General features: G+C 35.6%; 6 protein-coding genes across 10 annotated transcripts; 3 read left to right on the top strand and 3 right to left on the bottom strand.

Annotated features, from left to right (window-relative positions):
- Window positions 1-566: 566 nt before the first annotated feature.
- LOC124411883 (microspherule protein 1) lies at window positions 567-3,425 on the bottom strand. Its single transcript, XM_046891402.1, has 6 exons — window positions 3,165-3,425; window positions 2,719-3,091; window positions 2,381-2,581; window positions 1,873-2,292; window positions 1,577-1,792; window positions 567-1,120 (listed from the first exon to the last, which is right to left on the bottom strand). Exons 1-6 carry the CDS (start codon window positions 3,281-3,283, stop codon window positions 1,031-1,033), a joined length of 1,419 nt encoding a protein of 472 aa, XP_046747358.1. The 5' UTR covers window positions 3,284-3,425; the 3' UTR covers window positions 567-1,030.
- A 732-nt stretch (window positions 3,426-4,157) lies between these two features.
- On the top strand, window positions 4,158-7,788 carry LOC124411912 (eukaryotic translation initiation factor 3 subunit J). Of its 2 annotated transcripts, XM_046891453.1 has the most exons (6): window positions 4,158-4,301; window positions 4,418-4,500; window positions 4,848-4,961; window positions 5,194-5,332; window positions 6,739-6,903; window positions 6,984-7,788. In XM_046891453.1, the coding sequence occupies exons 1-6, from the start codon at window positions 4,286-4,288 to the stop codon at window positions 7,178-7,180; spliced, it is 714 nt and encodes a 237-aa protein (XP_046747409.1). In that variant the 5' UTR covers window positions 4,158-4,285; the 3' UTR covers window positions 7,181-7,788. The 2 variants fall into 2 exon arrangements, with proteins under 2 accessions (XP_046747409.1, XP_046747417.1); XM_046891461.1 differs by lacking the exon at window positions 4,848-4,961.
- Window positions 7,789-9,211: 1,423 nt separating this feature from the next.
- LOC124411868 (leukotriene A-4 hydrolase) lies at window positions 9,212-12,657 on the top strand. The gene is made up of 10 exons (XM_046891376.1): window positions 9,212-9,358; window positions 9,696-9,808; window positions 9,938-10,080; window positions 10,403-10,514; window positions 10,596-10,664; window positions 10,772-11,048; window positions 11,172-11,467; window positions 11,555-11,809; window positions 11,889-12,184; window positions 12,290-12,657. The coding sequence occupies exons 1-10, from the start codon at window positions 9,217-9,219 to the stop codon at window positions 12,525-12,527; spliced, it is 1,941 nt and encodes a 646-aa protein (XP_046747332.1). The 5' UTR covers window positions 9,212-9,216; the 3' UTR covers window positions 12,528-12,657.
- Window positions 12,658-12,853: 196 nt separating this feature from the next.
- LOC124411925 (39S ribosomal protein L13, mitochondrial) lies at window positions 12,854-13,916 on the bottom strand. The gene is made up of 4 exons (XM_046891475.1): window positions 13,759-13,916; window positions 13,558-13,681; window positions 13,294-13,448; window positions 12,854-13,200 (listed from the first exon to the last, which is right to left on the bottom strand). The coding sequence occupies exons 1-4, from the start codon at window positions 13,780-13,782 to the stop codon at window positions 12,967-12,969; spliced, it is 537 nt and encodes a 178-aa protein (XP_046747431.1). The 5' UTR covers window positions 13,783-13,916; the 3' UTR covers window positions 12,854-12,966.
- A 169-nt stretch (window positions 13,917-14,085) lies between these two features.
- LOC124411892 (myeloid leukemia factor) lies at window positions 14,086-22,253 on the top strand. 4 transcript variants are annotated; one of them, XM_046891433.1, is made up of 7 exons: window positions 14,086-14,420; window positions 15,572-15,773; window positions 16,007-16,298; window positions 16,442-16,598; window positions 18,263-18,358; window positions 18,939-18,999; window positions 20,626-20,764. In XM_046891433.1, the coding sequence occupies exons 1-6, from the start codon at window positions 14,356-14,358 to the stop codon at window positions 18,955-18,957; spliced, it is 831 nt and encodes a 276-aa protein (XP_046747389.1). In that variant the 5' UTR covers window positions 14,086-14,355; the 3' UTR covers window positions 18,958-18,999; window positions 20,626-20,764. The 4 variants fall into 4 exon arrangements, with proteins under 4 accessions (XP_046747389.1, XP_046747372.1, XP_046747398.1 ...); XM_046891416.1 differs by lacking the exon at window positions 18,939-18,999 and having other exon boundaries at window positions 14,087-14,420; window positions 20,626-22,253; XM_046891442.1 differs by lacking the exons at window positions 18,263-18,358; window positions 18,939-18,999; window positions 20,626-20,764 and adding an exon at window positions 17,619-17,781 and having other exon boundaries at window positions 14,087-14,420.
- A 194-nt stretch (window positions 22,254-22,447) lies between these two features.
- LOC124416276 lies at window positions 22,448-24,606 on the bottom strand (the record flags this gene model as incomplete). The annotated part of the gene is made up of 4 exons (XM_046897206.1): window positions 22,448-23,079; window positions 23,275-23,829; window positions 24,079-24,268; window positions 24,389-24,606. Coding segments are annotated over 4 exons (1,143 nt in total), but the record flags the coding sequence as incomplete, so codon positions are not given.
- Window positions 24,607-27,050: the final 2,444 nt, after the last annotated feature.

The raw sequence follows: 27,050 nt of genomic DNA, 5'->3' as shown, positions 1-27,050 counted from the left end.
ATCGCGATTTTCTACTCTTCATAAGAATAACATGGCAAAAAAGGTCTCTTGTCATTTTACGATAAGTCTACTCCTTCAAAAGCTATTTGAGGTCCTTTGTTGATGTTTGACCTCAAATAACTTTTGAAAGAATAGATTTATCGTAAAATGACAAGAGACCTTTTTTGTAGAACGTTCAATTTCTTACAAAAATATGTTTTTGAATTTTCTGTACGACGCGTCGTTATCTAGTTGTAAAAATCGCAAGGAGCAAGAACCATTTTTGCCATGTTATTCTTATGGAAAGTAGAAAATCGCGATGAGGCACTTCTTGGTATTAAAATTAAGAGCTCCCATTTTAACAGGCGCCGTTTTTCGGTATCCTGAACAATATTTTCAGTATATTTAAAAAAAAAAAAAAAACAGTTAATTTCTTTGATACAGTCTAAGGTACATACATACCTATTTGTGATATTATTGATACAACATTGAATACTTTCATTACTCGCTGTCTTTACAGTCATTGGGATTTGAAATCGATGCACAAAACGGTACCTAATTAAAAGGGGTGTAATAATAAATCTTAATCAAAGTAACACACATCTTTATTCACTGTGATCGGAGAAAGAACGATGCATTTGTAATAATACGTCATATGTTGTTCCTAATAACTATAGTTGACGGAATCTTTTTTCTCAACAACGTGGAGGTATCTGCGGAAAATTACTGGGTCTCCATAACTAGTCTACACATTTTTTAATTAACGTATATAGCCTAAAAACCGTATTGAGGTTTTTACGAATTTTTTCACTTTCTTCCAGTGATTGAAAGTTTTAGTTGGAATCACACACATCATCACTTATCCACGCACTCGAAGCCCTTTGGAATATTCACTTGACACTCAATTTTAGATACAGAATTCATCAGGAAAGATATTTCCTTTGAATCACTCGAGTTCAGTATTTCAGCATGCGAATTTTTCGGATTGATAAGCTCGTGAGATTCCAATTGTATCGATTTTTAGTGACGCACGTTTTATTTTTTGCCTCATTTAAGGGTTTAGATTCAACTTTGCAGCTTCTTGACGTATTACGGATATCAATTCTTGATTTATCAAAAATATGAAACGTAGACCTGCAATCTGTAACAAATTATTTACCAGAACGATTAATAAAAAAAAGAGATGTAATGTGATGTTGATATAATTAATGAGTAACAAGTTATATGAAAATAAGTTCTTTTCGACCCCTCTGAGTAAAGTTAGTGTGTATAGTACCAATTTCTGAGTGAAAGTGAACTTTTGCGCGCACGTGTGTTGAGTGACAGCTTTTACTTTACACACACCATGCGCAAGAAAGTTTACTTTACGCTCAGAAATCGATACTTCACACACTGACTTTACGCACACGGGGCCAAAAAATATTATATACAATTCATCTGAATATTTTGCACTTATGTGATCGGCATGACACTCGTGTGAAATAGATCGTTTTATGCCCTAGTTGTATAAACTATCATTTTATACCTCCAATCCTGTAAAATCTTGGATTCTCAAAAATTGTAAGCACATCTACACCCTTAAATAAAAATCACTCACCTCCACGACGCTATTATTATTAAGCTTCATTTTATTCCCAGCTAAAATGGGTCTGCTGTCGACAAAAATTGGCCTCTTTCCTTCAGAAGATAGAAAGAAATCACCATTGTTTCTCAACCGTATTGTGCCCTGACGTCTGGATACCTTCCAGGCTGGGCCTTCTAATGTCAGATCAACATCAACGCTGTGATCCTTTGTTGAACGACCCACAGTGATCTTAAAAAATTTCAAACCAATGATTACTGTGGCATTCTACGTAAATAAAATATGCACTAAAAAGCGATTTCTTTCCTCACCTCTCGCGATCTCATAAGATATCTAACGAGCCTTCCTCTTAATATGGCTAAGGTTTGATTATCAAAATCTGGAGGGTTGTTGCCTGTCACACTATCGACAAGAACTTGCCATCTACCAAGCTCATTTTCTAACATTCGGATCTCTTTTTTATTTTTTCTGTCAGCCATGGCTAATTCGGCATCGATCATTTCATCCTTTTGTTCAACAAGTTCAGAATCATTTATCATATCCTCTGCATCGGAGAAACTCAACACATGCTCACCACGAGGCAAACCTTGAACTGTTTGATCGGGTAATAAGTGATACTGTTTCATAAGCTGCCAATGTGCCATCAAGGCTTTAGCTGTTCGAGCAGGGTAGAATGTTTGAGCATTTACTTCTAAAAGTTCCTGAAACGTTTCCAACGTTGGTTGAGAACTCTGTGAAAAATGAGGCAGAGAAGTTTATTGAATGGATAAATACAACGACTGAAATTTTTCAGATTGTATTTTTATGTGGGTACTGTACAGATTTCACTGTTCCCAAAAGATCTTCTTCAGCTTTGCTGTATAGTGTTCTAGCTTGAACTGTGGCAATTAATTCTGGATGTAAATTGCGCATTGCTTGAACAGCTACCCTAGACACTGCACTGTCATATAACAGCGCATACCATCGTTGCTGTATTTCCTGTAGTGTGAAGCGGCAAGAAAATTTGGTGCCTCGATGGACCTGAGAAAAAAAATTAAAAAAAAAAACAAAAAAAAAACCTTAAAATGTATCTTTTTGTAAGCCACAACATATGTGGATAAAAAAACCACTAGCAATTGTTTATGTGCGATATACATACTCGTCATATATATATTTACCATTCTCAAATCGTTTGTCTGCTGAACACCAGTTATCAAAGCCAAATCATCCGTCGGTTTCCATCTGCCTAGGTCTTTGGTTGCATTGATTGAATGTGGATGATTTTTATTCTTCTTATTCTTTCTACCGGGTCCTGTAGAGCCACTGGGCCTACTAGGACGTCGATTACATCTGTCTGACTGTGTTATTGTTGCTGGAATTGGAATAGGACTAGGTAGCGTAGGCGATGGCAAAAGATCCAACGGTCCACCAGACATAGATACAGTTCTTGATCGTGAATTAGATTTTGTTGCTGCTGTAGGAGGTTGGAGATTGAATGTAGTTTCAACCAATTCGTCGTCAAATTTTCGACGTTTTATCGTCCGCGAAGAACTGTAATAAATACGTGGTAACAATACAAGTTTAATGTTATTAACCAAATTGTAATGGTTAAAGGGTAGCATACCTTCTGCGTTTTATCCCTAACGCATCTGAGTTTGGAGATTCTACAGGAAGGGTTAAAAATCCGTCAGTATCATGAGAAAGACCAGAAACATTAATATTCGAAGAAGACGAGATATCCATCGCTGATTATTGTAGAAAAGTAAACTTGCAACGAATATTCAAGTAGAAGTATGTATCTATTACAGATCTCGGAATGCCAAGCCAAAATTTCAGGTCGTGATCGGATTTGTTAGTTGTAAAAAAAATTTCAAATAGTCACACGATTCAGTAATTAAATGTCCCGTGGAAATAAAACTAGATTTTATAACTTTATTTTAATGAAATTTGACGGTACGCAGTCACATTTTGTTGTTATTGTGCGTGGTTTGCTCGTTTGCTTCATTAGTTTACGTCATTGATTTGAGCCAATGGTAGAACGTCGTACATACATAATATAATTTATCATTCTATGCCGCCGTAGTGCCATCTTCCGAATCCTAAGCAAACTTCCCTAGAAATTGCAGAGCAATTACCTTCATTTTATTTATTCATTAAGTCGAAGAAATAGATTAAAATATGATTAACAATTGCAAAGGATTGTATTAATATTACTATTGAATTAAAATAATCTACCCAATATATCAAAATCAACGTTCACAGGACAGTCCAGAAAGCGTTGACTGAGGATATGCAGAAAGTGAGAAGATCAAAATGGAGACGTATAAGTTACACATGTTTGTAGGTAAAGTGAAACAATGCTGGGGTGTTTTGTCGATAACGTTACATCCATTGTCCTTTTGTAACACAGAAATAGCAAAGTTTTTTGTTTTCACGATAAAACAATTAATTGTCTAAAGTTGGAAATGTGTTTTTACCGATCAGCAAACGAGTAACGTAGGCGATGAAGGATAGGCTGCAAAAAACCCGAGTAAAAATTTAAATCGGGTTTTTCGCGGTTCCCGAAACCAATGAAAACGTGAGCCCCGCCAAGTTAGAGGACGAGTCGACAGCCAGAGCTTAAACGGCAAACAGTTGAATCATTCGCCCCATGGGATTAAGAGAAGGCCCGTTGTGGCTCGTTGATTTTTATTGCGTGCACGTTTTGCCCGACAATTTGAGTGATATTTCATAAAAGTCAAGATCATGGATGACGAGTGGGGTATGTATTTTAAATGACAAAATATTCTTCACCGATACATTCGATTAGGAGGAAATGAATTTCTAGTGATTCGGCTTAATTTTTGACAACTCGTTTCGTATCGTATCATATTGCAGACGCGGATAATGTTGAGGCCAAATTCGACCTCGCAATGAGGTCCAATAAATGGGAAGGCGAAGATGAAGAGGAAGACGTTAAGGTATTGACGGACACTTTAATACTCAGATAGTAAATATTCGAACATTCTTATATCAGTTTCATTCTGCCTCCATATGTTTCACCACCGAATTTTCATAACCTTGTCCCAATTACCGCATGGAATTTTTGAATGTCTTTCTCTATAAAAATTTTCAGCTCATCTAGTCCGGATCAAATAAATCAATATGTCTTCACTTCTACTCTTTCAACATTATTTTCCCAAAAGATGTGTGTATTATTCCAAAGTCTTTGACATGGCATTTTTCTCTTTCCAATGTCTATTACCGCTTCGTGTCGATGATCTCATTAACGTATACTTAATTGTTTAATATTTCTTGACGTTATTAGGATAGTTGGGAAGATGTAGAAGAGGAAAAAAAAGATGTAGAAAAGGCTGCTGAGGTGCCAAAGGCTAAGGCCAAACCTAAAAAAACGTTGGCCGATAAAATCGAGGAGCGTGAGGTCAGCATCTGTATTATTAAAAAATGATTGTACTTATTTTATTTTCACTCATAGTTGTTTAATAAAAATTTCACTATCGTAACTCTGCTGATCGGTTTAAATCACCAAAATTTTACAAGATTGTTGAGAAATATTTCTTTATGGTAAATGAATTCTGTATTCGAACTCTCTATTGAGAGTATCAATCAATCGCTATAAAGTATTTTAAACAAATTATTTTCTTCATATCTAGAAAAAGACGCGAGAAGAAGCAGAAAGAAAGGCGAAAGAAAAGGAAGAGGCACTGACACCTGAGGAAAGGAGAGCGGAAATGCTGAGACGTCAGAGGCTTCAGGAAGAAGCGGATCTTCGACTAGCCATGGAAACATTTGGTTTGTCAAACCTTGTTGACTTTAGTCCCCGTAAACCACAAAAAAGTGAAAAAAAATAACAATTTTCCCTTGCTATCAAATATTCTCACAATCATAATAATTATTATTAATCCACTTGTACTATCTATCACTTTTAATTTTTACCTGTATTCGAATCTGCTGTATCTCAGATTATTGAGAGATTTGTGGAATTTCATTTTTATTGATATTAAATTTATCTGTTGCACATAATTTTAGTTTCCTGGTGTTGCTACAGACATTTTTTTTTTTTTTTTCTGTTTTGCCCACAAATTTTTACAACAACCTCGACACGTACGAATTTCGTAATTAATTTAATACTAGAATTAACCTTGAGATATTTCGCAAATGACATTAAACTTAATTCAACCCTGAGATAATTAATGAAGCTGATTCAAATTCTCAATTAATCAAATTTGACTGATGCTTAATTCTTTAAATATACTCCGACTCATGAGTGGTTACCGCGAGATTAGGCAAGCTTAAAATATTGTGATAGATTTTCGAGGGATGTAGAATTCTGAGCTAATAAACTCGACGAAATTGTATCAAATTAGTCTAGAAACTTAATCATAAATCAGATTCTTCGTTTCAAAGTAGTATTTTTCTCGAAATTCCGAGTTGAAAAGATGAAGTCTAATTTAATTAGTGATTCTGAATGCATTGTGCATTATTTTTCATTGCCTGAAAATACGTAGAAAGGTGCAGTATTAAGGATGAAAATAACCACATAAACATTTCCACCTAAGATTAATGAAATAATAAGTGAAATTAATGTTAATTATTTTTTATCTAACAATATTAAGTTTCGAAATGCTACATTAATGAATCTATGATTGTCAGGAACTGTACCAGAGATGAACGAAATCCATACGATTTACTACCAATTTTAATACAATGAAATTTAATAATGTTATGTATTTTAATAAAATTGATATTTTGCACAAACAAACTGTTGTGTCCACGTCAGTCTTTATACATCCTTGCATACTGTTCTTAATCTCCTGTATCGTTCCTGATGAGCTGTTCGACAATGTATTCCTTATTTGTATCTTATTTTAAAGAATAGTGAAGATTGTATGGCTTCTAGCTAGTTGAATTTTTTTTCATCCAAAAATGTGTAAACCGAATATGCGAAAGTATCAATCAGTAACAACAATTTTTTGTTTGAACTTGATAAGTACAGTTTCAGGTGGCATCAAGTATTTATACACTTGTAAAATGTACAATTATATTCTAATTACTTATTAACTGGATTGGGTAGAAGTATAAGACGGAAAGAAAATGCTACCACAAAAATTGAAGATACAGGTCAAAAATTTGTATGCGCTGTTCTCAAGTTAACAGTGTTATCTAATTTATTCTGAAACTAACGTTTTTATGTTAAGGTGTGACGCCAGAGGCTGCCGTAGGACTTGACTCTATGACACCTGACACAAAAGAGGAGTTCGACCAGTTCAGTGAAGCACTTTTAAAGAAAATAAACCAATTCAACAAGCACGCTGAGTTTACCACGTTCGCCGAAGAGCTCATTAAAAACATTGCCGTGAATTGTTAGTATCTTACTCCTTATGGAATATTATCTCGCTCAACCATATGCACTGTTTTCTAATTGGAATTGAAATTTTTACAGTGTCTTCGATGAGTTTGAAGAAGGTCAAGACGACAGTTGAAAATTTAGCTATTGAAAAACAAAAGATTGAAAAAGGGGATAAGGGTAAGAAGAACAAGGGTAAAGGCAAAGCAAAACTACGAGTCGAGGGTGATAATTCACACCTAAATGAATATGGCGATTATGGTTTTGATGACGAATTTAATGACTTTATGTAGCGCCGAGATGTAAGTGAAAGTCCGTCACTATTACAAAACAATAATCTTTGCACACATGGAAACAGACAAAAAATAGTTTTATTACACAAAATATAAGAAAGTGACAGTCAAAAAAACTAAAAACAAACACCTCCAACATTAAAATACTAATATATTACGATTGTAAGGCATTTAGGTCCATGCCTGTTATTATACAGATTGAATATTATTAATAATTCACATCGAAACCATAGTTTGTTGTCATTATTTTTTTTTCAGTTCAGTGCCTATTTCTATTGAGCCAGTTTTGTGCAGAGTTTACACTGTCAAATTTAAACGTCTACATAATTGGATAACTTTGATTATTAGAAATTGCTCTAAATTAATGAAATGACAATTTAAAACCCAGAGTTGATTGTTACCACGCTACCTTAATCCAATTTCAATTAATATTAAAACTATTAGTTATGTCTGTTTTCCTACCCGCAGTTCTTCATGCAATGCAATAATGAATGTTGATAAATTTTTTATAACTAATAACCGCTACTTACATTGTGCGTATTGGTTGATAAATCAAAGTTGATTTTAAAAAGAGTATATTACGTAATAAAGGATCACTGAAATGCGAATGTTGAAACGTCATTTGTTCTTTATTGCCAGAAAAATTCACTTTGATTATACTTTATTTACCTTGCAATATTCATAATCCAGTTCTCTTTTTTTCAATCTTAGACAATCAACTTTTCAGCACTGCGAATTTGATGTCATTTCAGAAATTAACATGTTCGAGGAATCGAATGTGCAAATGTAAACAAAAAAAGGAGTCGTGATTACTTTGAAGAACCAAAATGGATTGGAAGTTGCCTGAGGACTAAGGGGGCTTTAATTATTTGTTCTATCTAAGAAAGTATAACTACTCGTGGTTTAGTGCTTCACCAACATTGACTGTTTGGATAGTTTTTTAGTTTTTCGCATCTTCTTTGATGGCAGTGATTTAATGACTGCAAAAATCTCAGCCTGAGCTCCAAGACTTCAACAGTTACTGTTTAAAACAAACCCTCCCTGTGAAAATTTTTTACAGTCATGGTATCTCCAATGTACCAATCTCCAATCATCACTGGCCTTTAACATAGAAATATATGGGCTATTATCCTTTCAATCGGGGCCAAGAATGTTCTTGAATGATTATAATCATGTTGATAGTTAAATCCGTGGATTGAATAGTGTTATATTAGGATGACTCTGAATGTGTCTAAATCTGTACGTTTTTATTACCATGAATTACACTTAATTCAAATATGTATTTCTTTTCAGCCTCGATACTTTCCCACTATATTCTACTAGTAATAGATTTTTGTCAACAATGTTTTCACGTTTAATTACAGTTTGCTGCTGCATTACAATAAATGTTAAACTCAACTTATTTACCAAGCAAAACATGAATGGCTGATAATTTGTGGCTTTTTCATAGCTGATGAAAGACAGTTGTTTCAAATATCAATACACTTGAAGGATTCATATCTTCTTGCTATGAATTCTAAATTATCAACCTGAGAAAAAAACTTGATTAAAGCACTTTCTTTATACCAAATTCATTTTTTTTTCTCCCCATAATAACATTTTGCTCGCCATAGGTTACAAATTATCATCTCGAAAAAAAACTGTACCAAAACATTTGTTGCTGTTACAAGTCACCCAAGTAATAAGTTTGAATTCATAGCAAAAAAAAAAAAATTTCATTCAAATTCTACATTTAGAAAATTAATAAAGAGACAATAATCCTTTAAACATTTTTGCTAACGTAATAGTTTAGGTTGTACAGCGAACGAAAGAATTAATATCAATTTTTTCTTTAAAAATGATACAGATATCTTGAGGTCATGTATACATATAGTCACCCTCGTAATCAGCTTCTCTCAGGGTGAACTGGGGTAATAAAAGTTTTGTTCTTTTATTTACAATCTGCATGTCAACCAATTTGATTATCATCCACGGAATAATCGGTTGCAAGCGGCTGAGGCGTAATTGAATTGAATTGAATTGAATAATCTTAAATCATGGAATTAACGGCAGGTCCGTTTCTGATAGCTCTGAGTGTGAGATACACTGTTCTTATAGTGTTATTCGAATCAGCTCAGTGGTCGGCAGCACAAAACATGGCGTTGAGTCCAGGAGATCCGAATTCCTATTCCCGGCCCGGTATTGTACCATATTTACGTTTAATTAATACTTGCGCATAATTACGCTTTAATTTAATGTTTTCTTACAGTAGGAATCAATGCTTTTTCAGTTGAGAGTGAATCGTTTATGAGTATTTATCCTTGGCGGAAAGTCTTAACCTTATACAACAAAACATTTTTCATGATCCACATTTTGCAATAATTAGAGGCTTATCATTTGAAACGTCAATAAATATAAGTCGAAATTGGTCTTCTGAGCTGCAAACTCGTTCAAATGTTAAAATACGATTTGAATAACTATTTCACGCTATTTTCTTTATCCTCTTCTTACGTTACAATTATTATAATATTTCCAGACTTAGCCGTTGTGACGCATATTGATCTGAAGCTACGCGTTGATTTTGATAAAAAAGTATTGCTTGGAAGCGTTATTTTGGATGTTAAAAAATCAGGTGATACCGACGAAGTGGTTAGTATTGTTCCATAAGTGAATGCCTTCGACGATGGTGAACAACTTAAACATGACGAAATAGAAATGTTTAATTCTTGAATAATTTTTCAAGCTCGTATTTTTATAATCTAGAAAAAAAATTTGTAGATTTTGGATAACCGAGGGTTGAACATTTCGACTGTAGTGAATGTTGCCGATGGCTCGCCATTAGAGTACATCAAAGGGGAATCAGTTGACTATGGGTCAAAACTCAGCATCAAGTTGCCTCAAGAGCAATCTCAAAATAATATGTAATTAAATTATTTCACAATTACTACTTGAATTTAATTCCAGTTGAGAAAAATATTGAAAGTGTACAACTGGTGTTACAGGCTGATTATCAATCTGTAATACTTGATAAGCAAGAACTCTTGTTGTTTCAATCTATTAATTCCTACTGTCAAAAAGCTTGATAGACAGTGATAAATTCTATCGATAATCTACATTTTTTTTACATCTGTGTAGAGAATTCCAACTTCCATGAGATAATTGACCTGATTTTGTACACTTCATCTAGAACAATAATTCTCAATTCCATATAAATATTGGACACATTTTTACTTTTACTTACAGATATAAAATTGAAATAAAGTATGCGACTTCACCAAATGCCAGCGCTTTACAATGGCTAGAGCCAAAACAAACAGCAGGTGGAGAATATCCATACATGTTTTCACAATGTCAGGTATATAGCTGAATGGTTGAAATAAAAGTAATTATTAATAACCCATGAATTTTACTTGAAAAATACGTTCGTTTTGTACAGGCGATTCATGCCCGCTCTATGTTGCCGTGCCAAGACACTCCTTCTGTGAAAGCGACCTATACTGCTGAGGTAATGCATCCGTGCAATGTTCACTAAAATATTTTGCAAACGAAACACACTGTGTATAAAATATGGCCATTATGTTTTACCCTATAATGTACTGTGTATCAATGCAGATAAAGGCACCAGTGAATTTGACTGTCTTGATGTCGGCTTTGCGTGTCGGAACAGTAGAGTCTGGTGAAGATCTCGGGATACACAAATTTCGTCAACCAGTTCCAATTCCTGTCTATTTGATTGCACTCGCTGTTGGAAAAATAGTCTCCAAGAGAATTGGCCCAAAATCACATGTATGGGCGGAAAAGGAGTTCATTGAGCAAAGTGCATTTGAATTTAGTGAAACAGAAATCATGCTAAAAACTGCTGAAGATATTTGTGGCCCTTATGTTTGGGGTAGGTTCTGTTTCTGATGTGGTGATGATATATCAGGAGTATTGAGTCAGGTTTATTTCTCAATTATTTTATTACATCCAGGATTTTGCTGATATTCTAACATATTCAGAGCTTTTATTTTAGAAATCTATGACTTGTTGATTTTACCGCCGAGCTTTCCATTTGGTGGGATGGAAAATCCTTGTTTAACTTTTGTAACACCGACTCTCTTGGCTGGGGATCGTTCTCTGGCAGATGTGGTTGCTCATGAAATATCTCACAGCTGGACTGGAAACTTGGTGACAAACGCAAACTTTGAACACTTTTGGCTAAATGAGGGATTCACTATGTTTGTTGAACGAAAAATAAATGGGAGAATGTACGGTGATAAATTTCGAGACTTTTCAGCTATTGCGGGGGTAAAGGCTTTACGTGAAGCTGTGAGTATTCCTGCCTGATTATTCACAATTTGTTTGATTTGCGTATGTTGGGAATAATATGGTGATTTCGATATTCTCGCTTTTCAGGTTGAAACAATTGGTGAAACCAACCAACTTACGAAACTTGTGCCAAACTTGACAAACGTGGATCCTGATGATGCTTTTTCAACAATACCGTATGAAAAAGGTCACACATTCTTGTATTATATTGAGCAGCTTCTCGGAGGACCTGAAGTGTTTGAACCATTTTTGAGATCTTATTTGCACAAATATCAGTACAAAAGTATAGTGACATCGACTTGGAAAGATTATTTGTATGATTATTTCAAGGATAAAGTTGATGTGAGAAATTGATCTAATTGATTTCTGCGCATTGGGTAATCATAAATTTTCAGAATTAAGGGTTTTAATTTCATTGTAGATCCTAAATTCTATTGATTGGGATACATGGCTTTACAAACCAGGGATGCCCCCTGTAATCCCAGCGTATGACACAACGTTGGCACAGGTATGTAAAGAATTAGCTGACCGGTGGCTTCAGTGGGATGAAAACACAACAAGTCCATTCGACGCATCAGATATTACCCAACTAAGTTCGAATCAAAAGATTGAGTTCCTGGCTGAATTATTATTAGCCAACGAAACGTTATCACAAAAAAAGTTGGAAGTCATGAATCAAGTGTACAAGTTAGATCTTGTGAAAAATGCAGAAATCAGGTACAGAATAAATTGTTACAATCATAAGTACTAAAAGTTTGTAAATTTGTCTTGAACTTCGTGCGACACTATCAACACTTAATCCATTGATACATTGTTCAACAGATTTCGATGGATACGTTTGTCACTTAAAGGTCGTTGGAGAGCCAAAGTATCACTTGCGTTAACCTTTGTAACGGAACAAGGACGTATGAAATTCGTTCGACCGATTTACCGAGACTTATATGCATGGGAAGAGGTCCGCCAACAAGCCATCGATACATTTTTGGCAAACAAAGATAAAATGATGTACGTCAGCGCTCATACAGTGGCCACAGATTTGCATCTAAACATCGATGCATGAAGTGTTGACATATGTGCCTATGATAATCATAATTATACTTGCTGAATAATGGGACAGAATGGATATCTTGATATAAATATTTTGTACGATGAATAAAATATTTTATACCTGGTGGGAAGATGGAAACAAATAGTGACGTGTTGAAATATGTATATAGTTTTACTACCTAAGTAATACCCTGTTTATTTTAGCAGTGAGATTGATTGCGTTTTGTACTGTTGACCGACATCAGCTCTGTTATTAAACGGTTGTTCTTAAAATAAGTACAGATTTAAATACATAACCCATGACTGGAAGGAATCTACTTGGTATGAATTTATTCTCACGACTATTTACAGATGTACAAAATGCCAGTATGTTTTGAAGTAATTGAAATTTCCTACAAATTGCAAACTACAAAGCTTTTTGTTATGACCAATTTGTAAAATGCTGAATTACTTTATCGCACAATATACTGTTCTGGGTAGTCAATAATTTTCGGGAAGTTCTCAACTTCTTCTGGCGGAATATGATCCAATCGAGTTGGAACAGGTCTCAAGTATTTTATCTGATTACTGATGTTTTTCAAGATCTCTTCTGGGATTTTATCGTCTGGAAATACATGTAAACGTTGCATTGTATGTCTCCGTTGTAAGTTGCCATCCATTCCATTATACACAGCTTTTTTTATGACCTATACGAGAAAAAAAAAAAGAAAATAATACATGAGTTAACAGATCTTTAAAGGAACATTTATATTCTTCATAAAATTATAGTCATTTCTTACCAATGTGGGATTTTTATTGTGCAATTCCCAGGCAAGTGTCCACGATGCACCCCCAGGGTAAGTTGTGTGATGGAAATACACACGTTTTCTCCATTCGTCACCTGGTAAGGCGATGTCTCTACTATTCATGACAACAACATGATCTCCACAATCATCTATGGATGAGATTCAAAGATTCACTAATTTAATAGTAAAAATGAAAACTAAACTATTGATTACGTAAATATTTCACTAAATACAAGTCCTCAGTAATTGTATACTCACTCATTGGATGGTATATGGGTTTGTGTAAACCCATGAGATGCTTGATTATTACTTGTGCACTGTCAAATGGATTTTGCCATGTGGCATCGAAAAGATGCCAGGTTCTGGCAAATGTAGCCCATTGCTAAAATTATGCAGAAAAATAAGCGTTTTTCATTCAGATTCATAGGAGGTTCAAAACTACTTTGATATGAAACTAACCTGTGCTCTTTTTACTGCGGACATTACCAAAGTATGTTTTTTCACGACCTATAAAAGTTCATGAATCAGATGCTCGTTTCACACAATAACGGCACTAATATAATATTTCTTTATCTCACGTACTTTATTCTGAAAAGTGACTTTTGACTTATCCGATAAAATTTCTGGCTCCTTGAAAAGAAGTTCTTGCTACTTGGCTACTTCTCGCTACCCTAGAACATAGTTTTAGTAAGTCTATGGCTACGGTCTATGGCCAGAGTTCAGACCAGTTCAGACGATCTTTATAGGTCCCACGGGCCGCCAGGAGGCGCTGCGATCGGTAATCCGTGAAGTGGTAATTAGCATTTCCGGTCAGCTTGCCATTGTATTTCTGATCATCTTATGTGATCTTGTGTATTGCGACCAGTCGCGGACTTTTGGTATAGGCAACTCTTCACTTGCCCTAGAAAGATCGACGACAGCACCCGAGAAAATAGCATCTGACTTCACTACGGAGTTATCTTTTCCATACGATCGAATATCGCGTTAGTTTTGAGGGAGTGAAAAATCATCGCAAAGACAAACCCGAGACTTAATTTCATCTGAATTTTCACGCGCATGTTACCCACTATGTCCCTTTTTGGATCCCTGATGGGCGATTTTGAAGAGGACCCCATCATCGGGTAAGGTTATTTGCTAGTCTCTTACTAATTGGCAAATTAGCACTCCTCGATCGTTAGACGTATATAATCGTGTTAATCGTGTATGGTGAGGTAAGCGCCGTAACGTCACTCTGGCAGGTCAACGGAGAATGTTCGCGGCACCGTGCCTCATAATTTGTTCCAGACAGTTCAGTTCGTCTGTATTGATTTTGACATTCACAATAACAGCTATTTTTCGTCTTTTTCTTCAATAAACGCAATGCAAACTTGATTATTACAGCTTGGCAGACCGAAACACTTTCCTGATTCTACAGTAAAAATTTCGACGTATGTGTTGCAGGAAATACTCTGTTTATCTTGAAACATTTTTTTCCCTGAACATTTAGATTTGACGATCAAAATAATTTTCCGTAAGCGTTCGAAATAACCAAGAATAGTTGGGAGTGTTTTGTACCTACACAATGTGTGATACAAATTTTCCCACAGTTTAAGTCACTGACCTACAACAATTTCTTATTTATTACTACAGCAGGATACCAACTTTCATTTTCGCTTAATCTTCGCTGCACGTTGAAAAACTTTATTTCTACTTGCCCTTGCACTTTTTAATGCTTTATTCAGGATCAGTTTTTTGTGGATTATAAAATCATACTAATAGCAAGTATCACCTTACACATTGTTGTATACCTATAATCTCTGTCAAGTCAACGCCTGAATCTGTTATCAAATTTAAAGAACAATCTTTTCACCCTCTCTTACACTATATAACTATGATAATTATGTCCAAGAGTATTAAAATTTCAATTGCGCTTATTCGTATAATATCAGTTTCTGTACTAGATGTTTATTCACAGCTTACATTCAAAACTAAGTGGTAATGTTTTGTTCCAAATCATTTGCCGACAGTGCACTACCAATTGACAAACCAATGTGTCCATGGAAACAGAGTTTTATTTATGATCAATTTTAGCCTGCGATTATTATTGCTGCATAATTCATATGGCTTAATTTTGCAATGATTAATTTTTTTCACAGTGATGATATTGTACAATGAGGAAATTAAATTAAACGGTTGACTATACAAAGGGTTAAAGTATGACGATATATGAAGTGTACAAAAATAATATTATTTCTACATAATAAATTGAAAAGGCATCTTTCAATCCCAACAGGACTCACATGCGATCTATGAGACATATGAACAACATGATGAACTCGCTCTTTAGCGATCCCTTCGGTATGATGGGTGGACCCGCTGCACTTACTGGGTCTAATCATCACCGGGGAAATTCTCGTCATAACGAAATGCAAATGATGCCATTTGGCTTTCCCCCGATGCCTGCTTTCAACATGAATCGTGTTTTTGCAGATTATGTAAGTAAAAATGTCAGGGTATTCAAGGATTTTGATCAGTCATCAAGCCTTTGGTTCAGTTATTTTCACTGATCTGGTACTTTTTTTTAAAAACTTGTCCGGTTTAAATGTTCCGTTGGTAAGTGTCCTTGAATATGTGAGAATCAATCTAATGGGTCTGTCAGTTACCAGGAATCCAACTCTCAGAGTGTGTAATGTCATTTTAATTAATTTGGAAAATCGTTTCTTTTCAGGGAAACATGGGTCCAAATAACGGAAATTGTCACTCTTTCATGAGTAGCTCTGTCATGACTATGACCAGTGGTCCGGATGGCAGACCACAGGTGTATCAAGCATCATCTTCGACAAGAACTGCACCTGGAGGGGTTAAAGAGACAAAGAAAACTGTATGTGACTCGCGTACAGGTACAAAAAAGATGGCAATTGGTCATCATATTGGAGAAAGAGCTCACATCTACGAACGAGAGCAGAATGTTCATAACGGTGATGAAGAAGAACGTCAGGAATTTATAAATCTTGAAGAAGGTAAAATAATTTTCGAATAAATTAATCATCAAGTATTTACTTGACTCGTAATTGCTTCTAGCAATCCTAATATCAATTGTTAATACTTATATTGTTTGTTTTATCTTCACTTCAACTTTCGAATATTTTTGCATCTTTATCAGAGGAAGCCGAAGATTTCAACCAGGAGTGGGAAACTCGTACTAAGCATGCCGTTGGCGCAGTGGATCACCACACTCATGGACCTGCTGGCTATGCGGTGTCTCGGCACAGGAACCGTCATGAACATACTCCTCTGGCTTTGCCGGCGCCCACAGCAAGGTCAGTTTATCACAATGCGATATTTGCTTGATTGCTAACAATTTGCTATATTCATTTTTGCTTGCATTGGCAATGTAAATAAGAGCATGAAATGGAATTTCGTAGAAAATTGGTAGCAGAAAATTCAGAACTTAAGCGTGAAACAGTGGTTCTCATGTCATGGCTGGAATCCAGTTGCCAAAGTCATTGAGTACAATTACCCAAAGCGTCCATATTGAAGTCCTCATCAAATGTTCTTCCAACAACCTTAAACTTGCCACTTTTCTGCATGAAAATGTCTCTCTTTCTATTTTCTACCACTCCCAATTTTCTTTACTGTTAACGCCATCATGGATATTCGCAAGCACAATCAGGATTGTTGGAAGCACTTTTAATGAAGTTTTCAATATTGATGCCTCGTGTGACTGCATTTATCGACTATGAGAACTGAATTCTAACAAGGTCATGAGAATTATTGCTTCTGGCTTGGAGTTTTGACCTTCGGCTACTTATTTTCTACCAACTTTCACTTCATAACAAGAGCCTAACATATAGTAAATTTCCTAGGAAAATCTATTATCAATACTTGTTTTATTATTTGTGGATGAAAAATAGGTTTCATAAAAGTACTTTTACTGATCACATAAAATGTAGACGATTAATCATAAATTTAACTCTGTAACTGCTTCAATTATCTATTATATTTTTTTTAATTATTCTATGAGTTCCATTAGTCACACGATTCTAAAGGTGTCAATTATGTGGAGTATTACAAATTTAATCAGTTTTTTCATCATTTTTTTTTCTTTGGGTAAGATACTGTATTTTGGGCTCTCAATATATCCATCATTGATTCAATTCTTTTTTTTTTCTTGCTCGTATAGTTATAAGATGTTGTATCATAATAATACATGGATAGAGTATATCCAATGTTCTTGTAATCGAGTTGATGGTATAGTAACTTGTTTCATGATACATCTTATTTCTTAAAGTCTTTTTTGCATGTCATATGTACTACATTATTAGAATGCATTCAATTAGCAGATACAAGAAACGTGGAAGGCGAACTGGTAAAAATACCTACTCAAAAAAGTGATAACGAGAGAGATTCAATCCTGCAAATGATCATTTGTTGCTCATGTCTCCTCTGTGAAATTACCTTGTAATACTGCACGCCAATAAACTATATTCATGCTGCACGAATTTAATAAAATTCACAAAAATTAGTATATTGTTATTTCGTAGTTTTGTTTTGTATCGTAGTTTATGTAGTGGAATGTATGCTCTTGTGGCATTAGTTGATCAGGTTTTTTTTTCATCTAAAAATCAAGGGTATTGTAAATTTATCCATGTTTGTAACATATGACGAAGAAATTTTTCCACAAAGTTTTTGGTGAGTTTATTAGCACGCTTGAGTTTATATCACTGTGTGATTGACTGATCAACATATTTTACTATTGAATGAAAAACTGTCGCAAATTAGATGGTATTACTTTATTACTCTTTTGGCTGAAACTAAAGACAAGTAGAACTACTTTATCTGTCAATCTTAACTGGAAAGCATAGGTCTTCGATTGTCGACTCTTCATTTAAATTTACTCTTGTATTAGATGGTTATTTACTTTTTTATTTTCTTTACTTTTATTTTATGTCCTGGTCTGGTTGTGGTTGGTATACTTTTGTAGCCGACTATCTAGTCGCTCCAGGTGGGCACCTTCTCCAAGGCGAGGTTTGAGAACCTCATATTCTCCAAAGCCCAGCAGTTTATTATCCACATCACGGTAAGTTTCTATTGGTACATGCTGATTTATCTCCTGAAAACTGACAACTATCTACAACTCAGGTCTACAGAAGGGAGAATTATCTGAACACAATTTGATATCAGCATCTTGTTTTTACTACCTTGTTTTTTAGTAAACATCGATTGGTGCACAATTATTTTTTGTTTTTGCTAATTATTTCGGTGTCTAAGATATTTTCTCTTCTTCTTCACTAATGTTTAAGATCTTTCTCAAGCAATGTATTTGAACATGTGGCTTTGCATTTTGATCAAAACTTATTTTATACTTCATCCATGTCTTTTTGTTGAACTCTGTCTATGTGCACAAAACTGACTGTGTTTATGTGCAAGTATGAGGAAAATTAAACAGGTGGCCTTGTTAATTTTATCATGCCCCCCCCCCCCCCCCCCCCAAACCACCGCTCTTCCCGCATGATTTGTCCCATTTCGATTCGTAACAATTTGAAAGTTCTTTATCTTAAAACAACAGGGAGCTGAGAGACTTGTTTCATTTTCTTTCTGTTTTACTGTATAGAAACATAACTAAACTAGTATCGAATATCGTTTATTGTCTATTGCAGGTACAGCCGCAAATATTAATAGTTAAAAGCGTAGAGTACACAGTGGTGACGCTAGTACGACGTAAGTACGATGCGTAACATAGACTTTTATATCTATTAAATTACTAATTAAATTATCTTAATTGCTAAAAAAAACGCATCAAACTTTATCTTACTTGTATACACTCCCTTTTCAGTTTAATCTAATGTATATATATATATATATATTCGTATACATAGAACAGGCCTCTGCCAGTGTTAGTTCTTGAAGAAAATTTTTCAATTCGATGAATTATGCAGGACCTTTCAGCGTTTTTGTACAAATCTAAGATTTATCAAAATGTGCAATAGGCACTTAGCCTTGAATATTCTCACACTCTCAGTAGAAGTAAAGATAGTTTCAATGTGTTAATTACATCAACGGAAAATTAGAGTAGCGTAATTATGGATAACAACGCCCTGTTATATTTAATACGTTGCAATTAAAAATAGATCAAATAAGAAATAGTTCAATTATTTATAAGCACATCTAATCGTTATCCATTGAGCAACGGATGTCAAAAGAGCAAAAGTCGTTTGTACCGTGTAATGTTCCTTCACAAAGAATGTTCTGTTCCATGATATCCATTTACAGACATATTTTTTGAACCACAATTGTCACAATGGAATTTTACAAACGTATCACTTGTTTTCCTATACTTACCTAAATGTCTCAGTATGTGATAATTGTTGTAAATAATGGATTGCTAAATCGAAGATTGACGTTTTACTTTTCTTTCTTGGAGTGCTATAGGTCATGTGCGATATTCAATATCTTCGTGTTGCATCTAATTGTTGACTGCATTGTTGTGTCTCAAACTTTCTGAAAAATAAAGCTTGATGTTAATGCAATTAACAATATTTTAGGGTATCTTCAAATAGGTTCAGTAACTCCAAATAAAACGTTGATAAATCTCTAGTATGAAAACTTCTTATTTTTATTTTTAGTTAGTCGGAGTTTTTGCACAGATAGGAAAATGTAAATTGTTACTTTAGTCAAACACAAACGAGTGAATTGCTTTCCTCCCTGGTACTTTGAAATTTACTGAAATTAGAAGAGAATAATAGCTTAAGATAGGTAATTGTTTCACTTTTTTGACATTTGAGCCATTTCTCCTCAGTTTAAAGCAAACGTCATGAATAATACCTCACTTGTATGTATTCATATATACATCGGCATAATCAAAAATATTCATAAACTTGCTAGTGTCAAATAACATTTTTACAATGAAAATTATTAAAGTAAAATGAAAATAATATATCTGGTTTTAATCATCACCAGCTACTTACATCGGATACTGCATGACGATGTCATTTAATTCATGAACATGAAATTAGAAAAAATACACTATAATGAAGTGTTAATTCAGGTTGAAATGTTTCACAATTCTTTTTACAAGGTAATAGTGGTAATGTAAAAAACAGTGTATTGTAGTAATTCAAATAGACATATTGCATAATATCCTTTGACTTGCCTCAAATGTAAGCTAGTTTTAACTGACGACGCTATTTTCATATTTATATGATTGAAGAACGAGAAACATTTTCGTATTTCCATCTGTATATATGATACCTTGGTAATCTGCATCTAGCGCATGGTTATTGTTCGGCAGATCAGCAACATGTAAAAAACTTGCTCTTTAAAGTGTTATTTGTTTTCTATTTTCAGCACCAGTAGATCAGAAACTACATCAACAGAAACTAAAGTGACGCAGCCTCCGTCAACCTCACCTGCTGGTTTAGGAAGTCGCAAGCGTGATCATAGTCCAGAGAAAGAGAGTAGTCATAAGCGACACTCCAATCCAGATTCCACTGCTTGAAGACACCTTAGACAGGCGAAATGCCAGAGCTCATTTCATTTTCATGGTAAAATCTCGGTATGATTCATTATCATTCCTACTAAAAGTTATTATCACTACACCAAAATGAATTAAGGATCCCTCAATCGGTTCGAACAAAGATCTCTATTTCGAACGTTTGAATACTGCTAAGTTTTAATTACATTTAAGCTTCTCAGACTACAATTTACTATTAGAGACTATTACAGATTTACAATTTACTACATTTTAAAGTGTAGACTAGTGAAATATATTATGTGTCGAGTTTCAGCTTATAATATCACATATTAATATTTACACATATATCATACATCGATTTTGGCATGTTTGATTTCACAATACAAACGGAAATTTTCCTTGGTATGAAGCTTAGTTATAAAGTACCGAGATTTCACTGTACCATCATTAGCTATGAGACTGTCCCATTTATGTCGACGATCTAGATGTTATATTTAAAATAATCATGGATTCAAGGCTTGCAAAACAGAGTTAAGTAGTATTTATACCTATACATACACATATATATATATGTGTATATATACATATACAATTACACATCTGCGATATTATCAGACGCAACAATGTTGTGCTGCTATTGCTCGTCAAGCATCTAATATTTTTTGAGCCGCAGCCCAAACTCAAGCGTTCGAGGTTGTAGAAGTGAATCTTTACTAAAGTACAAGGTAGTTCGTTAATTTTCTATGTAAGATTAAATATATTTGTGTGGATGTGGGACATTTGATTGCGATACAAGCGCAATAATTTTCATTTCCGTTTTCGGAGTAGTTTTAGTTCAAAAATCGCAGCAATGATTTTTTTTTTTTTTTTTCATATTAATAGACCTTAATCTAACGAAGCTGCTCGTTCTCGTGGAGAGATTTTATTCCACCAATCGTTTTCATTTTTCAACCTTCTTTTTCCGTATGGACATTATTTCTCCATTGTTTCTTTTTTTTTATAATATGATGCCTCCGATATCCGGGGCAGAAAAATTTGCGATACAAAAATATTGCCCTGTGACGAAACCTCACCGTAAATCAACTATGTGTGCTACAATTTAAATCCGACAGTTGTATCCGAATTATAACTGAACGCCAAACACGGTTATTATGAACACGTGTGCGAAAACTGCTTAAATGAATATAGAGGAACTGTAGTTTAGATGATTCAAATAAATAATTGAGGTATACCGTAGATTGTAATATAATAAATATTATTGATTTCTTAGAATTCATAGGACGATAAGAGGACAGTTTACAGTTGTACGGAATTTAAGGATATATTTTGGGACAGGATCTTAATGACAAAATAATGACATCTCACTTGTTAGAGTGCTTTAATTCCATGATTTATTTGAAACTGAACCAAGCAGAGAAATCTGTCGTTACAATTTATAGTGTACTGATAAAAGTAAAATTGTAAAGTGTGGTATAAAATAAATATATATTGTATCCCATCATAACAATACTATTCCAATCATATTATGCCTACGAATTACATACGAAAGAAGTAGATATGCTATTTAGTCAGTTTCGATAAATTCAACGAAAATGTTATCATCTGTTATATCTTTTTTCAATGCACTGCATTTTATATTTAGTTTTATTTCACATCATTCGACTTCAGTCAAGTGGCATCGTTTCGTTGTAAACAGTTTCTTTGGTCATGCTTATTAAATTTTATCGTACACCTGATTTGCTAAAATGTCAGTATCAATTAAGCCGTTCACATTTGGAGGATGAATTTCGATTTTAGTTTGGCAAATCTAAATCACGGCCAATTATAAGAGTGCAGAAAATAGTTATAAATATTATTCGATGACAGTTAACATTTCCATTGAACAATGAAATTTAACGAAATAAAATACAATAAAGAAAATTATAATAACCCAACCAAAGTGCAAAGCCCAAATATTATAACAAGTGTTAATAAAAGAAAAATAAGAGTCACTCAGTCTCTGACTGGCTTGTGGTCATTGTTTAAAAGAATTTGTATAAAGAAACAATAGTAAATAATAAAAAAAGAACAAAAGAGGAAAGCTGGCAGAAAAAATGATAATCTTTTAAGTTTTGTTGCTGACACCTCTTTGGGTGGAGCGGCCTCTGTTAATTGTCTTCAGCCAAGGTATTGATTCTTGCATTGATGGTTAAAAGTTGTGCAATATACTGTGTATCGCACATAACTTTGGCAAGACTGGCTAGAAGACCTTCCAGTTTCTCATGCGTTAGACCCATCTGGCGTGCACATTCCATTAGAATTGTTGATTCCTCGATGTCTTTGGAGGTCTGAAAGAAAGTAATTAATTTCGTTACATACTCATGTGCAAATTACAAATCAACCAATTAAATATTTCCGTCCAGCTACGGACATTAGTTAAGCTAAAAAAATTTTGATATTAATACATGTCGACGCATGTTCTGTATTGTATCAAACATTATAGTGCCACAGTTTAATCTCAATAAATTCAAATTAATAATCACCTTAGGTGAGCCATCGAATTTACTGAACGGCATTTTCAGGCGTTTTTTTCCATTGCTTGTCTGATAAAAGATGGTAAACGAATGTGTCTTGTTGATCTCGATTGTGACTGGAAAGTAAATTCCGGCGGTAACATGACCTTTGGTGTCCCTGGCAAGTAGACTCCTGAAGTTGTAGACTAAGTTTCGTCGCTCAGTAACGTCAATAGCGGTTAAATATGGCCTTGCAACGTAGATAAGGGCAACCTGTGTTCTCTCTTGAACTCCTGGACGGTTTTCTCTTTCATGCCATTCAACGTAGTCAGAATCTTTAGTACACAAGGTGTAATTGTACTCTTTTTTACAGTTTGGTTCCTCAGATTGCGTAAACCATCCAGAGTGCGGGTACAGCTTATCTGCCATCACGGTGACGACACGCGCAACATGGTAACCAGGGTCAAGAAGCAATACTCCTCGACGACCGTTTATCTCAATTTTCAGACAGACCAAGACATGTTCTTTCTCGCCACTGTCAGCAGCTGGTGCGCCACCGACGTACCCAGCAATGTCACCGATTGTCTGCAAGATTTAACAAGTGATTAATTGATTGCTGCTCAAGGGGATATTTATCAATAAATGAATGTAGTTCATGATAATATTGAGCCGATCACTGACTCCCTGGACTAAGAAATTTCACATTTTCAGGAAATTAGAATTGATCGCCAATTTCAATGTGTATGCTTAAGAAAACATAGTATAATAGTGCAAAGTTTTCCTTCTGGTATTCTCGCATTGAAATATTGAAATTTAATCTTATGTATTTCTTACCTCTTCACAGGATACCAAGTACAGACGACTGGCTATGCCAGGAAATCTCTCATTAAGACTGCACAAACGTCGCAGTAACTCAAAGCCAAGACCTACGCATGTATGGTGTTCGTTGGTTATCACTGGCTGATACTTGCGATAGAAGCGTTCCAGCGAAGTTTCTCCGCTCACTTTGAACTCTTCGTAAAGTCTGTAAGAAAATTTTCAAAGTAAGTTACTTTAAAAAACTCATACCACATTAGTTTACTATTAAAGCGATTGGAAAAATTTAGTGAACACAATCCTACTTGTCATTCGAGCAATTATTTACCTAAGGAAGTTGCCGACGGTGTCATAGCGATGCTCACGCAACAGACGTTGCGTTTCGAGTTCAACGCTGCCTGCTAGTTCCTCATATTGTTCGACCGTGGGAAAGGTCAGGGCTGGTGACTCGTCGTTGGCCCAAACCGGCAGGGGTAACGGCAGGCTCCTGATCCAGGGCCCACGTGCCTGCCCCCGCGGCTGGCACCATGTTTCTGCCGTCTCGAGTCAACTTGGCCATTCGCTACCCCAGCGGCCAACGGTCGGCACGTAGCCACGCTCATCCCTGCAGCTGCTTATTGGCTCCACAGGGCGCTCTCCGTGTTTTACGATCTTCTCTCGCTCTAGAAAAACAAAATTCATATTAAAATTTATCCCAATTTTTCTTTGTTTTATTATAACTACCCAAGTAAAAATGTAGTGAAAGAAGTATTTTATCAAATCAACGTTAGATTTGTTGAAAATTTTAGACAAGTCAAATGCGACGGCGGGGGGGGGGGGGGGGTTAAATACGAAGAATACTTTTGAATCATGGCGCGCGCACAATCTTTTGTTTTCGAGGTAATTCAATTGTCATTTTGGTCACGTTGGCCGCCACTTCTACTTCGGCCCATTTCGCATCTCGCACCTCGTGCTTAGTTCAACATGGCGTCTTGTGACGCGTGGTGAATCAATACGGGGGCGTCGGAATGTTTTATGCCACGTGTGCCATGAATGGCCTTTCATTTACCTAGATACGATCCCCCGCAATGACGCGTTGGTGAGAACGGAAGTGATGGGAGGAAAAAAGCTACATAAAAAAAGATAAAGCGAGTAAACGGATGTATTACTCAAGCTTCTCTGCAGTCAGATACGGCTGTGTATCAATTACATTGTGAAATACTGCTTGCAAATTTGCACCAGACTTTGTTTACTACAATAAGATCGACGTATGTTGATATGATGAAAAAAAAAAAAAAAAAAAAAAAAAATACAGTATGACGCAAATACATGGGATGAGATCACGAGGTCAACAACTGTGACTGATTGTGAGTCGACCGGTCGTTTCTTTCCAAAGCAAAAGTAGAACAAGAGATTATACATATATGCTCGGTGTAGAAGATGACTAACGGCAAACTCGACCTATCAGCACAACAGTGTGCAGTTTTTTAGCAGGTACGTATATGAAAATCCCGAAACTTGAAAACCTTGACCGTTTATAATTTTGTTGTATAATATACATGTATGTGTATTGACCATCACGTTACGAGAAGGGTATTACAAATCAAGGATACGCGTGTTACGTATTAAGTTACGTCGAATATCTAGCTCTGAAAGCTTTCCAACGAGACAAAGAGAAAGCGCAAAGACGTGCCGCTTTCTCTGGCATAAAAACGCCACCTTTTAATTCTCTTGTTTGTAAATAATCCACGTCCGCGAATTAAATGTACGGTAAAATCCTACGTCCCAGGGTCAGTGTGGGCTTGTAACCGTTCATGAAACGTGTTTATGAGGATTAAAGACGAATAAATATCCGGGAGATTTTCGCTGCGAGGGGGTCTGGCTTACAGGGAAATATAGGACCTCCGTATAATTAGACTAATGATATTACAAGTAAACAAAGATAAAACTCACCCATACAATGAGCGCACCAAACAAATGAAAACTTTCGCTTCCTGAAGGCTTAGTAAAGTTCACGCGTCCGAAGTCCAAGCAGAACTGAAGTGAAGGAACTCGCGCTGAACAATATATAGGATCTTCTCCCTCCCTTGCCTTCCCGCCCCTCCCGCTTCACTTCACTTCACTCCCTCACTTGTCCCCCCTCCCCCCAATCGGGTCTTTCCCACACACTATAAACAATTTACCTTCCCCGCGGATACGCGGACTACACTAATACCGATACACGTCACTGGTTACTTGCTTGTTGTATTCAAAGTCCAGCTATTCACTCTGTGTCGCATTTTCTCCCTTCTTTTTCCCCTCTTTTTCCTCCCGTTTCTCAACGTCCAACCGATTTCTCAACGAGCACGGCAGGGCAGTGACGGGAAAAGCTTGATTTCCCTGCACGGAGAAACCGCATCCGCTTTTCGTCCAAACGATCCGACAATCGACGAGCTAAAGTAAAGGGCCCACCGCTCGACTAGACGGTCCAGGGCGTCGCGACGTCGCGTTTTCACCCTTGCGTCTACGCCGTCTGTGCCCACGCCCCCGCCGGTGACGTCACAATCGATACCCGCGCCGCTACGACGCCGTGACGCGGCGCGGGGGCGTCGAGACGCCTGCAACCTTTATCGTGCCACGTGAATTCCCTCTTACCTGACATGTGCCCTCACATCGTGCGTGATCCCACCTATCAAATTTACACGTGTACGATAACCTGATATGCCTGCATATACGTACATGTATACATATATATATATATATATATATAGATATGAAAAGTCGTTAAAAGAGTATTTTCAAACAATCTATAATATTATGTAGTTGTGTTAAACTAATCGAGTTGAAACCAAGGATATCATGAATTCGTAAACTCGTGCCTGACAAATAATGTTGAATAGCGAAAATACCTGTGATTACGTGTTTGTACGCAATTCGCCGCACGTCATATATTATTATTACAATGATTCAACCTGTTTATATGTTTTCTGTTTGCATAGCCAGTAGAAACGAATTAGTGATAACGCAGTAGC

The sequence above is a fragment of the Diprion similis genome, chromosome 2 (genome assembly GCF_021155765.1).
Source record: "Diprion similis isolate iyDipSimi1 chromosome 2, iyDipSimi1.1, whole genome shotgun sequence".
In the NCBI taxonomy this organism is placed as follows: domain Eukaryota; kingdom Metazoa; phylum Arthropoda; class Insecta; order Hymenoptera; family Diprionidae; genus Diprion; species Diprion similis.
Note: the sequence above shows the minus strand (reverse complement) of the source record. Positions and strands in the feature narration are given on the sequence as shown.

Excerpts from the sequence above, each read along its gene's own strand:
- LOC124411883 (XM_046891402.1), bottom strand. The coding sequence starts at position 3,283 with ATGGATATCTCGTCTTCTTCGAATATTAATGTTTCTGGTCTTTCTCAT. Across the intron at positions 3,092-3,164 it reads TTAGGGATAAAACGCAGAAG|TTCTTCGCGGACGATAAAAC; the intron begins GTATGCTACCCT and ends TATTTATTACAG. Across the intron at positions 1,793-1,872 it reads ATCTTATGAGATCGCGAGAG|ATCACTGTGGGTCGTTCAAC; the intron begins GTGAGGAAAGAA and ends AAATTTTTTAAG.
- LOC124411912 (XM_046891453.1), top strand. Across the intron at positions 4,501-4,847 it reads ATGAAGAGGAAGACGTTAAG|GATAGTTGGGAAGATGTAGA; the intron begins GTATTGACGGAC and ends TGACGTTATTAG. Across the intron at positions 4,962-5,193 it reads ATAAAATCGAGGAGCGTGAG|AAAAAGACGCGAGAAGAAGC; the intron begins GTCAGCATCTGT and ends CTTCATATCTAG.
- LOC124411868 (XM_046891376.1), top strand. The coding sequence starts at position 9,217 with ATGGAATTAACGGCAGGTCCGTTTCTGATAGCTCTGAGTGTGAGATAC. Across the intron at positions 9,359-9,695 it reads GAATTCCTATTCCCGGCCCG|ACTTAGCCGTTGTGACGCAT; the intron begins GTATTGTACCAT and ends TAATATTTCCAG. Across the intron at positions 10,665-10,771 it reads AAGCGACCTATACTGCTGAG|ATAAAGGCACCAGTGAATTT; the intron begins GTAATGCATCCG and ends GTATCAATGCAG.
- LOC124411925 (XM_046891475.1), bottom strand. The coding sequence starts at position 13,782 with ATGTCCGCAGTAAAAAGAGCACAG. Across the intron at positions 13,682-13,758 it reads CCGCAGTAAAAAGAGCACAG|CAATGGGCTACATTTGCCAG; the intron begins GTTAGTTTCATA and ends GCATAATTTTAG. Across the intron at positions 13,201-13,293 it reads ACAATAAAAATCCCACATTG|GTCATAAAAAAAGCTGTGTA; the intron begins GTAAGAAATGAC and ends TTTCTCGTATAG.
- LOC124411892 (XM_046891416.1), top strand. The coding sequence starts at position 14,356 with ATGTTACCCACTATGTCCCTTTTTGGATCCCTGATGGGCGATTTTGAA. Across the intron at positions 14,421-15,571 it reads GAAGAGGACCCCATCATCGG|GACTCACATGCGATCTATGA; the intron begins GTAAGGTTATTT and ends CAATCCCAACAG. Across the intron at positions 16,299-16,441 it reads ATTTATAAATCTTGAAGAAG|AGGAAGCCGAAGATTTCAAC; the intron begins GTAAAATAATTT and ends CATCTTTATCAG.